At 30.9% G+C, this 15,319-nt stretch overlaps 1 protein-coding gene across 4 annotated transcripts in view; it reads right to left on the bottom strand.

The window, feature by feature from the left end:
- Positions 1-11,809: 11,809 nt before the first annotated feature.
- The window catches only part of Gbeta13F (guanine nucleotide-binding protein subunit beta-1), a 358,024-nt gene continuing 354,514 nt past the window's right edge, over positions 11,810-15,319 (bottom strand). For all 4 annotated transcript variants that reach the window (XM_089592292.1, XM_089592290.1, XM_014353804.2 and 1 more), the window contains one exon: positions 11,810-12,120. In XM_089592292.1, the coding sequence (XP_089448418.1) occupies positions 12,014-12,120 (107 nt within the window). In that variant the 3' untranslated portion in view covers positions 11,810-12,013. The remainder of the gene's footprint in view (positions 12,121-15,319) is intronic.

The raw sequence follows: 15,319 nt of genomic DNA, 5'->3' as shown, positions 1-15,319 counted from the left end.
CAGAATACAGCACAACACACACACATGCATGATGGTAATTAAGCCAACAGGCTCAACACGGCATAAACTGAAGTCAGCGTCGTCGAGGGCGATGACGTCGCGGCTTCGGACGTGTTACGTACGATATGCAGGGCATATCATACTGACTCCCCTTGACAACAGTGAGGCGATCTCAGCAAGAGACCATCGGCAGGAGGGGGACGAGGTTATATAAGGCTCAGCGAGCCTCTGATCGAGACACTTAGGCGGCTCTCGGGCAGCAGTCGGGCAACCAACGAGTCGGGCAGTTCAAGGGGCGCAGGCAGTTAAAGGGGGTCAGGCGAACCAAGGAGATCGGGCAGAATAAGCACACGCGCTACTTTGCCTTTAGTTTCGGTATCTTGAATAAAGCTCTTGACATAATCAGTGTTGGTCAATTCTGCGACGCGTTTCATTAACCGAACGAATGGTTATATTTAATTTTAAATTTTAAAAAGAACTTTAAAAAAATTATGACTTCACAGTTTTTGATATAACTATACTGTAACTACCTTTTTTTATAACAGAAAGTGTTTAACGAATGTCTCCTTGCAAAATGACTAATTTATTTCCAAAATGTATGTGTGTATTGCATATATCATGCAATATTCTGTTTTCTATCTCTAAAGCTTTTTTTGGAATCACAGAACCCTTCTTGAAAATTATCAAATTGATTTTAAGTAATTTTTTTTTTTCAGATTCAATTTGAAAATGCATGCTCAATATAGTTTAAATCCAAAGGTAAGTGAAAAGTTCTATGACTGGTCATAACTTTTAGTAGTAGTACTGACACATCGCTAGTCCATGCCATTGACAAGTTTTTTTTTCTTTGCGATACAAAAAAATAAATTTGTGTTTTACATAACAAGGTTTTTAGTGATCCTCCAGGATTATCTTTAAAATAAATCTTCTTAACGTTTTAACATACAATTTTAACAATATTGTTTTGTTTTTTGTTTAACTAAGCAAACATCGAATAGAACATATGTTTACAGAATGCAACAACCACTGCGTCATTATTGTTTTGTAGGTCAATTTCGGTCGGTACAGGTAAATTCAATGATTTACATGATTTGCCTTCAAGTTAAAAAATTTTGTTAATGTGCAGAAGAGCACAGTTTTTTTGATTACGAATAAAATATTCAGTAATAAAGTTTCTATATTTATTCTAAATTTTATCACTTTGGATATTCTCTGATATTTAAAACCATGCAAAAAATTTTCTCAATTGATGAAGAAGCATGCAAGTACTAGCTTCTTGGAAAATATCATCAATCTGTGTATTATACTCTATTAGGCCCATGTTAATTGCAGTATCTTAAATGTTTGATATTTTATATCTTCATATGTTTTTAAATCTTCAAATAAAGTTGCTCTATTTTTTTTATTTAGAATTTATTTTAAAAAGAATCTTCCATGATCTTTGAGTGATACTATATTTAATCTACCTATTACAGTAGTTTCAATTTTTTTTTTTGTATCTACCCAAATATTTAGTTGATTATCAAAAATATAGTTTTTCTCAACTCAAACCAAGCTGTTAAATGCGTCTGCCTTTTTTTTCTTTTCGTTTTAATTTTATTTTTTTAGAACATTAATTTTTGTTTATTCTCGAGATGCACAGTAAGATTAACAACCTTGTGACTCCTACAAAAATTGTATATTCTTGTGGTCGCTATGCTGCTTCCATGGGACTTGGATGTCTATCATCAACGTAGTTTTTTTTTCAACTAGAATTTCATTACCAAAATTATTTAATATTGTTATTTCCATAAAAGCTCTATCATCACCTTTATGAATGTAGTCGTATATGTATTTTATGCTCGCAATATTCAACGTTATTGGATGTATTTAAATATGGACTTTGTTTAGTGCAAGGACCATGAAGCATGTGTTTAATAACTAATTTTGCAAGTTTTTTATAATTTAAAGGTATTTTAGCTGATGTAATTTCATCAATTTATTCAGGTAGAATTGTTTTATTGTTAGGATATAGTATTATGAGAAGATGTGTATCAGGTAAGCCACGTTTCCAAAATATTATGGTATTAACATAGGCTATTATTGTTAGGATGTAGTGTTATGAAAGGATGTGTATTAGATAAGCCACGTTTTTAAAATTCTATATTATTAACGTAGGCTATTACTTTTCCAAAAAGATTTTTCCATGTAATGTCATTTAAAATTAAATGAAACTTTGTATGAAATAATTTAACAGTAATGATAGAAATATCATAAGTGGTATTTTTTGAAAATTTGAATGAAATAAATTTTATTTCTTTCCATTTTGGATTGCATGTAATTGATTATTTTTTACTACGATTTTTTTAATGATGAAATCAAAGTTTTTTTTTTTTTTTATTAAATAAGTATTTTGTTGACAAAAGTTTAAGCGACAAACTCATTTCAATAGACATATTTCAATTTATAATTTTAATAAAAAAACAATTTTCTCCAAATATAGGAAAGATTTCGTAAGAAATAACGTATTAAACAGACTTATAAGAAAATACAACAAAAACGTAAATTCAAAGCAACGTATTTTAAAACAATGTATAATTTTTGCTTTGTGATTTGTGGTAAACATTGATTTTTTCTACAGATGAATCAAAAACAACACTGTAATAGTACATTACGATACTAGTGCGCGAGAAAGGCGATTGACGCATGCTTGTCAGTTCGCACACGAGTGCTAGCGAGTGTGCGAAGACACGTATGTGTCAATTACTTATCCTCTCGCACGTGTTGCGTATACAACTTTTCGACACATCGTGCGTGGGGAGCGCGATAATGAGCAATCTAATGTGGCTCTAAAGATTTTGACGTACACACGCACTCGCACGAGTGCGCAGCACGAGTTGTGAGTCGTGTGTGTAAATTGAGGTCGTAAGAGCCACAACAGATGGCTCACAATCGAGGTCTCCATGCACCGCTTGTTGAAAATTACTTTAAAGTGCTATTATTAGGATATGTTTAAGTGCTAATGTTAAAATTAAATTTTTTTATTAATTACCAAACATTCTTGTTTCGTTGATTTTTAAGCAAAATTATTTAACAATTTGTCATTTAATTTATGTGAAAGTCGCCAATGCTCACCTGTGATCCTGTATGATAATTAATTTAATAAATAAGTAAATTTATTTCACTCTTACTATTCACGTATTGCTCTAAAATTTTAGTTAGTGTAAGGTTAGCGCATCAAATACAATATTTTTAAACTTAACTATAATCTGGTAATAAAGTGTCAGCGCACTGAGTGCGCAGGAGGGTAAAAAAAGTATAGTTGTATAATTTTAAATCTGCTTAGCTCCCTTAAGTGAGCTCTTTTTTTATCAGTTAAATTTACCCAAATCAAAATAGGTTAATTATCATTTAAATAAATAAGTGGCAACACAAACACCTCTAAGCAATTTACAACTAATACTATATTATTACTCTGTAATCGGGGGGTTGGCATGCAGAGTGCACAGGGGGGCAAAGCCCCAACGGTAAATACACACACACACATATGTGTGTGTGTGTATGTGCACGCGAGCGTGTGTGTGTGTAGGTGACTTATACGGATAATAACCTGTATGTAAGGGTGATTATGAGGACAATAGTTATTCAAAAGATTTCCAATGTTTAAATCAGTCTGACCTAGTTCCCACTATAAAAAAGATTCTTTTTCAGCTCATTTTTGTTGGTGTTACGTCAAGTTTACGTATCTGTAACTGACTTATTTTTTTTTTCCTTTTTTTCAAACAAATCACCACAGGGGCAACTACATTTTAAATTCTTGTAGCTGGTATTTTTCTAGGAATCAAAAAAAAATAGTTTGTTGTAGAAAGTTTATAAGCTGAGATTATTTTTTAAGTTAAACAAATCATCACAGGGGTAACTACATTTCAAATTCTTGAAGCTGGTATTTTTCTAGGAATCAAAAAAAAAATAGTTTGTTGTAGAATGTTTATAAGCCGAGATAATTTTTTAAGTTGTTTATTACGGCATTTGTTTAATGAGAAACACAAACTTTCCAAAATTGACAAGGAAGCTGGTTACAGCCGTTAACTTTACAATTTCGCAAATTAATATGCAAAATGTTACTGTAACATTATCCACTTTAAATATTTATAAGTCACATTTCTTATAAGCCATTGAGACCCACCAAAATTTTTCCCTGAACTCTTTTTCGATCGAGCAACTTCCAATTCGATTGACCAAAAAAGATGCTATATCTCGGCCAATTTCTATTTAATTTTAAGCATTTTTTCTTAAGTAGGAGTAAAATGACGACCTATTAACAACAAACGCATGCACGTTGTTACTTTGCTTTTAAACTTGTTGTGAGCAATTTATGAAAAAAAAAAAATTTTGGCATTTTTTGTAGAAAAAGTTTGTAATGAATATGTAACAGACGAGGAACAACTTCTATCCCGCCCAAATGTGCTCAGATAGCGGACTTTTCACTTCCATTATCGTCTCTACTTCTTAAAATGGGATTCTCATGACTGAGGTAAGAGATTTAAAAATGTAAAAAATAATCAATACAACCACTGTTTGTAAAAGTAACACGCCACCAACAATCACTTTGTACGATAATTATGCGATTTCATATTGGTTTTAAACATTTTCATCAGTCAGTCTGTGCATATTCTTACTGCATTTGCCAATATCATGACATAAGCTTATCAATAAAAATATAAATAATATCGTCTATTTATCAGTAAACTAGTACACAATTATGTCAATTTTTTTTACAAAAAATGCCAAATTCTTTTTTTCTATAAATTGCTTATAATAAATTTATAAAAAAATTTGCAACAACGTGCATACGTTAGTTGTTAGTAGATCGTCATTCCACTACTAATTTAAAAAAAAAAATGATTAAAATCGGATGAAAATTGACCGAGATACAGCACCTTTTTTGGTTAATCGAATTTTAAATTGCTTGATGGAAAAAGAGTTAGGAGAAAAATTTTGGTGAGTCTCAATGACTTATGAAAAATTTATCTAATAAACATTTGAATTAAACAATGTTGAAAGTAACATTTTGCAAATTAGTTTGCGAAATTATAAAGTTGAAGGCTGTGACCAGCTATCCTGTCAATTTCAAAAGTTTATGTTCGTCATTAAACAAATCCCGTAATAAATGATTTAAAAAATTATTTCGGCTTATAAACATTTTACAACAAACCTTTTTTCTTAATTCTTAGAAAAATTCTAGCTACAAGAATACATGTTCACTTAAGAGTGAATCTATTAGGCTGGCTTCTTTGTGCCGAGCTATCCCTTTAGTATGGGAAGGACGGATTGCTTCTGATTTGAGGCGGGGACACCTGCGTACGAACAAAAAGAGTAACTGACTTTCGGTGCGCGGGTTTCCACCCCTTATATATAATCACATAGTTAGGCAGAGGCGACTGACACAAGCCCTTCTTTAGAGCTCTCTCTCCCCTGTCGAACGTCGAAGCGATCAGACGCTACAAGCAGCAGTCCCTTCTTCGTATAAGTAGATCATCGGCAACATCTTACACACTCGGCGCCGGAGTCGTGCCTTTTCAAAGCAACGCATAGAAAAGCCAGCCTCCCGTCGTTGTTTCTTTCTGTTAAGTATAATTGCTCGTTTGATTTTGGCTATAAGTCCTCAGCAATCGAGGCGCGTTGCATCGCAGCATTCTTCTACCGAACGACTCGCAAATCGTCGCCTCGGTAAAGACATCGCTAATTCCATTAGATTAAAGTTGTTGTTTCTTTTGAATTGTATCTTTTTTTGCAGTCTTTCCTAGAATCTTTAATTGTATAAAAAACAAAATGCAGAATTTCTTTGGTTAATAAACGTTTGTATTAAATGGAAATTCATTTAGCATTTTGACGAGTCTTTTTACTTGTTGTCATTGAGTGCGAAGTGACATCTTTTTTTTTAGCGTAAATAAATTCTCGACGCAAAGTTTTTAAGAATTTCACGTAGCGATTTTTTTTCTTAATTCGATGCCATGGGAAAATAGGCATTCAAAAAGTCAATGTCTCCAGTGAAATATCAGGAGACGTGTCTAGCCAGAGCACAACCTGCTTCAACACTTCAGAGTTCTGTGGCTATTTAACCATCCGGCCTGGTGTCGTCAGATATTTTCTACTTTAAATGCAAGCCAGAGAAGACAGTCCTGAAGAGTACGAGCAGCCACAACGGCCTCTTTCTTAGTGGTCATCCCAACGACATACCTACAGAGAAGGTATTTTCCAGACTCACTTTTCCAACTAACAGTAGGCGGTTTGTTATCCAGAAACGACCTGAAGACGAGATATTTTTTGGTCGGCGGTGTACCTCCCTCTAGTACGGTATCCGTGCACAGAGACTCCAAGGATAAGAGTCAAGCTACTCGCAGCTGGCTCTCCATCGTCAAGAATAATAAAGAATAACTGGAAATTTCACCACTCATCCTTTCCAGGGCTATTATAAGTATTTATGTTTCCTACTTAACCATTAATCTCATCGGTTCTTTTAAGTGCCACTAATTTTAAACTACCTTGCCAACAAATACATTTTGACTACCATTTCCGGAAATGATTCGTCGACTAAAAGACTATATAAAACCGGCCACTATTAAACCAAGTCAGTCATTCACTGGCAGACGTCACAAGCAGAGTTGTTTGTCGCAAGGCTGGGAACCCCGGTGACTGACGACGCTATATTACTCTCTTGACTCAAAGCGTTCAACCAGGGATCACCGATCCTCTCCAAGGTCTGTGCTGGTAGAACCTAACAGCTATGAAAGAAAAATAAAATTGAGCCAACGGGACAGTCTCCAACGGGCAAGCATCATGAACCAATCCCTCCACCTTAGATCACCAAAATAACTGAGTCTGCAAAAAGAAGGTGCTTTAGACACCAACGTTTTCGACGTTGTACCAGGAGACGTTGGAAAAAAGCTCTACAACAAGCTCCAAAGCTTAAGACTTTGTAGTTTTTCTCCCGATCAGTGTGGTGCTTCAATAACAGGCCAGAGAAGATTACCCTGAGGTATGGAGGCAATCACGTTTGCTGGAAACTTTAGTCTAAAAAAAGTGTACTTAAGGAGCTCGCGGGTCCTTTTCAGGGTCATCGGACGTCCAACTACCTTTCCAACAAATACATTAAAATTTTATAAAGTTGAAAAAAATAGACTTTAGGGCTTACAAAAGTCTTAACTATGCCAAAAGTTGCAAGAAGTCGAATTGGAAGAAAAACTTCAAATGCATCTAATGAATACAAATTTTAGCCTTTAAGAAAATGAGGCTGAAAATTCATCAAGATTAGGACAGCATCAAAATCGATAAATAACGAATTGATTAAGTGAGAGATCAGCTATTTACTATAACCCTCATAGTAATCTCTTAAATCTTTCAAATTTTTAAATAGGTAAAATATGTATTTGTATTTTTGTGGCGATAAAAAATATAGAGAGTCAGCTCCAGGACTTTGTTGCTATGGTAATAAATTTGTGAGATAAGAGAACAAAAATGTTCAAATTTTTTGTAAGTTTTAAATCTTCACAGCTTTAAAAAATAGACCTGTTCATAGATTATACGGGAGAAACTGCAAATCAACGGCCCTTTAGAGCCAACGATTATTTCATGGCATAAGAAACACATGGTACTTTTCTTATAAAATTTAATTTTAATTTATTAATTTTTTTAATTAGCCGTTCACGCACGGTACAAAATTTCTCTTGTGTTTCAAAATTTTACAATTCCTTGAGTAAGTTAGTGTCTACAAGACTTGTTTTTTTTTTTTTTTTTTTTTCTAGAAATTTTTTTATTGAGATAATAAACTCATTAGGGGAAATTTTAGGATTCTGCATTTACAAAATTTTATTTGTCATTACTTATATTGAACAAGTCAATAGTAAACATACTTATAATATACTAATTTTTTTATTTGAATAACTTTTAGGATTAAAAATAAATCCGTCTCTCTTATATTCATGACGTTTATACACACTTAATAGATTGTAAGTTTGAAAGTTTACGTTAATAGTAAAAAGTTTTCTTAAAGTGCTTTTAATGATTTAATTATGGATGAATACAATTTATTTTGTACGATTAAAAATTTTCTCAACTTTTTCGCAAAATTATTGAGGATGTTAAATTCATGAAATTTACAATTGAAAAATAGTTTGTATATTCCTTAACGGTCAAAGATTACCGATCATTTTATTCGTTTTTTGCAGAGTTCGAAAATTTTTTAATCTGGGACAGTATCTCTTAAGTATTCAGAATTATTTGAGATCAAAAACTTGTAAAATCAAGCATTGAAACTAAGTTGATCATAAAGGGAAGAAAGTTTACTTATGTATATTTAATATACAAAAAAATCAAGTCGTAAACGGCATGCATTTCTAAATTGCCATGAAGTTTTATGTTTTTTGGAGTATTTCAATACAAAACAAAATTTGTTTGTACCTTTAATTAAAAAATTCGTTACGCACCAACTATTTACTATGTAAAGTTTCATCAATTTCTGTATAAAAGCAATACCATTATCAAGGCATTTTACTTATTTTATCTGTTAGTAGTGACAAGAAATTTTTTTACATGATTGATTTTCAGGGATAATGTAACATACAGTGTTTACACATTCAATTAGTATTCTTCATTCATTACTTCTTTATTTAAAATGACAGAGACAAAACACAGAACAGGCGAAATAGATCACTTTCATTCATCTGCTGGCATTCATTCAATTTTTTGTCACTTATCTGTTTCTATTTGAATTTTAAGACAACATGCAGTTGACAAGTTAATTTTTATCTTAGAAACACTTTTAGTTTAGTCAAAAATATAGAAAATTCGAATAGTTTCATAGATCAAAAACGAATAAGTAGAAAAAATGAACAGGATACCATCCATGACGAACTGAGCAGTAGATCATGATAATAACAAGTAATCAAGAGGAGCAGGTGCAGTCAAAATGTCAACATGCTTATAACAATATAAACTACTAACCAGGTCTGATTTCATCAACTATGTACATAGTAAGATAATGTTTCACTTCAAAGTTAAGTATAAAATGCTTATGTTAATCTTTATTTCATTTATTTTTTTTAGAAAAAGAATCATGTGTGTGATTTCAATCTAAATTTAATTGTCAATTTTTCGTTTGACAGAATACTAAATTAAATTGTATTTGATGGCTTTTAACAATACGAGTAATTAATCTTTTAAGTAACATCTGAAACACCAGTGTAGTCGCTATGCGATATACTTTGTGACTGAATGTCTTTTTTATTGGCTAATTAAAATTACTTTTCTAGCTGCACTATAACACTGTATTTTGATTTATAACTGTAAGGTTTACCTACTTGAGAATATTACAACAGTAAATATTTTACTCAAATTATTAAGCAGTCCTATGAAATCTTCGATGTTTCCTTTGTTCACTGATGTTATCTCAAAAGACCTTCAGAGAGAAAGAGGGGAGAAGAGAGAGGGATTTTGCAAATACTTAAGGTTCATTGTAATTGTACGCAAGGTATCTATAAATGCTAGTAGATAAATTAACTGTATGTACTACAAAAAAATTCGTTAAAAAAAATTTTTCTATTTAAAAAAAAATCATTTTCAAATCCACAAAAATGTATTTAGGGGACATTTTATCACTAATTTTGTCAAACCACTTTTGTTTAGTATAGATAACCAAGAGTAAGAATAACATCATAAAATCAGAAATAGGTGGACTTTTTCATTCAACAGGTTCAGTTGTAATCCGTTAATTACAAAATAAAATAAAATAGCTCATGAAAAAAGTCGTGCAAACATTACGTAACATTTTACTATGAAAAATTAAAGTTTAGTTAACTTCAAATATTTAAGACGCTATTTTTAATTACTAAACTGGTTTTGTTTATTTATTTTCTAAAATTCAAACTCCAAAGTATTTGCTGCAATTAATTTTATAAGAATAACGTATTTTTTCTATGGTAATTTTATAAAACATGATGTAAGGTTGATTAATTTTTGTATGACAACAAACGATTCCTGAACAACTAAAAATGTGACTTTTCGAATGATTTTTTTACAGAGTTAACTGTCATTGCTTACAAGCAAAAAAGTCAAACTTTTTAACATAAACAAAACAATTTCCTGCTATGTGTAGCCATTATTTGTAATTTTACTCAAGTAATTATTTTTTTCATTCATTAATGGTCATTTAATGATTTGGCACCAATTTTCTTAATATTTATTTTCATGCTCATATTTTTGACAATAATTTACAGTGATTTTGTTGCTGGTTATATTTTTTCACATTATTACTTTTCTATTGATACTACTAGTAAGATTTACAACAAAATGAAAATTTTTTCGAAAGATCATTGCTAAACGTAAAAAATCTATTCAGAGATACTGATTACTAGAATAGATCGACTTGAGAACTGAGTGTATACGTTAAATAGGTGTTTAGTGCGTTGAAAAAAATTTTAATTTACTTTTTTTTTAAGAAATATTTTTAAGGTCGTAGATGGCTGAAAAAATTGAGCATGCTCATGTTTAATAGTCACATTAAAGAAAACTTTTTTAATCTTAACAAAAAAAAAAGAAAACACTTAAGCTAAAAAAATTTTTTTTATCAGGATAACGAGCTAGTGAATAGTAACTATGCTAAAAAATATCTTTCAACTCTGTAGGCAAAAAAAATTAATTATTATAATCATCAGAAATAAGAATATTCTGAAGCATAAAATATAATAAATACAATTAATAAATTTTATTGGTGTATAACTATCAAACATATGTTGGTATACCAATTTTTTAATTAGACTTATGACAAGTATTCTCTAAAAAAAAAGAAATAGTCCAAAACATTCTGTAACTTTCAGTTATTTACCTTCACTTACAAAAAAAAAAGATTTTTCTTCTGAATATGCACGAAGTGTTGAAAATATTTGATATTTTTGATAAACGTCTAACACGTTGGTCAATCTTCACATGTAAGACAATTGCATACTTAGATATTTTGTAAAACTATAAATTCATGACTGAAGTACTTTAATTATGTGACGTGAGAAAACAATATTACTCTTAAAGTACTTCAGTTATGTTACGTGAGAAAACGATATTACTTTTAAAGATTTTATATGATTGTTAATTGTTTTAATTAGGTTTATCATTAACACTATATTGTAAAAGAGTTGTTAGAAAAAGTTTATGTTCTTTGCTTTTCTATGTGTAAACGTAAAGACGGGTACTATTTTTATGATTGTGAGTTTATTCCTACCAAAAAAAAGGTAGGTTAGTTTTACCCTCTAGAAAATATAAAGCAAGATAATTTTTTTGTAAACGCAGGGGTGACACAATTCTAAATTCCAGGTGATTACATATCTTGTTTGATTCATAGGAGTTTTGACAAAAATAGAATAAAATAAATAATCATAATTCTGACCATATCAACTGAAAAATGCTCTGTGATTTGTACATATGATACTAGAATAATTTTTTAGACTATGTATGCCCCAATGAAATAAATAATACTGCATAATATTTCATCTTAGTTCAACACAAAATGTATCATTTACAAAAAAATCTTTCTTTTATAAATTTTATGAATAAACTAAGATAAAAACGTTAGTCTTGTAACATCAAACTTCTTAAGTCATAGTTTTTTTCATAATTTAAGATGTATATATTTTTGGTATTATTATATTTAATCTAAAACCACGACTATCAGTATCGCAATTACAATATACTTTATCCTTTCTTGTGCTATTTGGCAGTAAGTAATGAATAAAAGCAGATTTTCTTTGCTTAATATATCATAAGCTTAAACTATTTGCTATTAAAAACTTTTCACATTTATTAGTTTTTTACTTGTTCAGTTTCTCTTTCCTCTTAATGTAATAATCCAAGACAAATTTCACTTGCCAAATTCAATAGAATAAGTTTTTTTCACAAATATATGTATTGAAGTAAAAAGATAATTTGTGCTGTGTCAGTTGTTTTGTTTTACATCATCAGATTTTGCAGCAATAGAAATTATTATCTAATTCCAAATACGTAAAAATGAGTCCCAGGAACCAGTTGCTACTGCCATTCCATCTTCTGTTACACCTAGACAAGATACCCTATTGTCATGACCCGCAAGGATTCCTGAAAATCAAGATAAAATTTGTGAATAAAACATTAAGTATAAAGTTTTAATTATAAGTGTTAGATCATTCATATATATTTGTAGTAACGGTTTTATTAAGATTATAAAATTAATTAGTTTTGATAAATGGTATTGGATGTTGCTAGAGATACACAATTTTACACACGAAGTCTCATAATTATTTGTTACGAGTAAATATCCAAGCAAACAGGGGTCCAATGTGATTTAAAAAACTATCAACAAATGACACATGAAAACCGCTTCTCAGTAAAAACTTGTTTGTAAGTCGGCCTAGTCCTAATTTCAAGAAATCTCAAATTTTAGGTAAATAGTCTTACAACATGTGTTAATAGGCAAGAAAAAAAATGTGTAAACGAAGGGCAAAATGTAATTAGAAAGTTATGAACAAATTCAAGAGCTGAAAGTTCGCTATCCCGTAATTAATTATTTTAAACTTGACTCAGCGTTATCCGAGGGATAAGAAACTTGATATACGTACTCTTACGACAATTAAACATAAGTAGATATGTAACTAACAGCGGACATAATCATATAACAAAGTAATAAATAAATTTAACAAGGAAAGAATTGATTTTTTGTAAGAAACTGTCTATTATTTGGTGATACACACAAACGTGATCTAGGGAATTTCAGAATTAGTATGAGTACTCTTGCAACACATAAACACAAGTCAATATTCAAGGAAAAAAAGGTACATATCAGTGAAAAATTATGAAAAGGTTAAGCAGAAAAAGTGGCTTTTCTGTTAAAAATTGTTTATTACTGAGTCCAGAATTCCTCATAAAATTCTACAATCATCATAAGTACACTTATAATAAATTAACTCAAGAAAATATTCATTTGTCAATATCCAATACGTCATAAGAATGGTTAATTACATATATGATGTCTATTAATTTGAACTGCTGTTATCTGTCATCTAAGAAAATAACATGTTTCGTATATCTTAATTTGATCTTTCAAATGATCCTTGTGACTAAACGTAACAAAGTATTCCAGAAACTAACTACTTAATGTTTTGTTTGAGTAAAGATTCTTCAAAAAATAAAATATATGTAAAAAACATAATTTTTGTTCACAGCCTAGTTGTTCCTATTCACAGTCTTTGACTGTTTCTTTTAGATCAACAGTTAGATCAACAATCAAGTAATAAAAATCTTTAATCATTCTTTAATAATTTAAAAATTTGTAACAGAAAGAGGGATAAGAACATTATTGAGATATTGTTCATAATAACAAGAATATGCAAAAATAAATAGTGTTGTTGTGAGGAAAATAAATTTTTTTCTGTAATTTTTTAGAGAAGAATGGGCAATAACAAAAATTACCCTCCTTGGTGTAGCAGTTTTATTTCAAGTATATCTAGATATGGGCCTCACTTATTCCCACCGAAGTATGCTCCCAATATCTTTTTATTTGGATTTCACGTATACTCATTGTTAGATTTTTACGTATCCTATGCCCCTAATCCTTATCAACCTTATTTCTTTCGGCAATCACCCTTTTTTTCCGTAATCACTTTCCTTTTTCCAAAGTTTAGGGAATTGCCCTTCTTTCACTGGAGTTTTCGCGCAGACCCCTTAAAAAGTTTCCCTCAAACGACTTGGTCATTCATCTAACTAGGTACTACATACAGGGCATAATCTGAATCCCGCAACTCGTGAGTACCTTCTACATGTAAGGCATAACGTGTTGGCTGAGGTAACTCGGGTGCATTTCGAGAACATTAATAGTATTAAACTAAGCTAAGGAGCAATGTACAACGAAGGAGGCCCGCCGAAAGTGGTTTCAGCGATAGCAGAGAAAGCAGAAACTGTAACATCTTTCCAGCCACGAACTCATTCGTGTAGTTTAAGAGACCACTGAAAATTACTGCTCAAAGCATTAGGGAACTCCGAAGCAGCAGTAACAACAATCAGTAAAAGATGTAAGTTATTTATCAGAAGGGTAATTAATACCAAATCTTGTTAAAGTAACCCAAGTAAATTGTATATAAAAGTATAATTATTTTGAATTATTTTAATGAAAGAATACATTAGTTTAAATTATCCATATCATTCTAATGCAAGATTTTTACCCAACTAAAAAAAAACAACTAAAGCTAATGAACTAAGCTTTAAGGAACCCACAAATGACAATATAATAAACGGTTAAGACCATACTTTTAACAAGTCCAATCATAACAATTTTAAATCTTATCATACTTAAACTAACTATCCCCCTTCCCTAGTATCCATGGGATCCCATCAGTTTTCCCTCAGCTTCATCCAATCTATCTCATTATCTTAATTTTTATTGAATCACGCAATAATTCATTTATTCTTTTTATAATCTACTTTAATTACACTTAGAAAATATTTTTTTCATTTATTTTTACATCCTTTAAAATTTATTTACTATCAAACGAATGACAGTTTCTTTACCTCTTGTAATCTTCTCTGGACTAACTCTACTTGTTTGTCTTTTATCTTTTGAAAAAAAATTTTTAGTTTTGAAAAAACTTTACATATAATATAAAGTTTTGTACTAAAAAAATCACATTCTTTTAATAACTGATTTTTTCCGAAGTTTTGTGTGACATTATAAGTCGTATAGCAAGTAATATTTGCGATGACATATGTATCATAAAATTTAAAGGTACATATAGATGAAAGTACTCACAGCACTCCTAGTATATCAATGTCCTACTATGATAGCATTAAATTTTCGATCAAATCAACTGCGTTGATAATTCTTAAGCCGTACTAAAGGAGAAAAAAAAACAAATTTGCTTTCATTACGTGGAGGTGAAATGGAAGAAGTGGGGGTATGCAGGGGGCATAGAGAGGCTGTGGGGGTTAAGAGTAAAATTCTCTAACACCTACACAATGGAGGTAATATAGGTAGATGTCTTTTTTCCCTTATTCCGGCTGATCTTACATTTCCTCCAGACCCTCACCCCCCCCCCCCACTTAAGCCACCCAGTAACTCACCTACATATCCTAACAGAATTTTTCTTGACCCCCAGTGTAATTACACTATCCCCTACAGCCTGTACACAATTTTTGTGGAACCTTTATTTTACCCTACTAAGTATTACGGACTCTAACACCAATCCATTCGTGTATGTGTCAAGATATTGTTTTATTATATAAGTTATTTTATTGGCAAACTGCGATGAGTCATAAACTTTAGAAA

The sequence above is a fragment of the Copidosoma floridanum genome, unplaced genomic scaffold (assembly GCF_036245765.1).
Source record: "Copidosoma floridanum isolate Cflo_tuat_1 unplaced genomic scaffold, Cflo_Japanese_pri ptg000015l, whole genome shotgun sequence".
NCBI lineage: Eukaryota > Metazoa > Arthropoda > Insecta > Hymenoptera > Encyrtidae > Copidosoma > Copidosoma floridanum.
The sequence above is the reverse complement of the archived record's forward strand: the minus strand, read 5'-3'. Positions and strand labels throughout refer to the sequence as shown.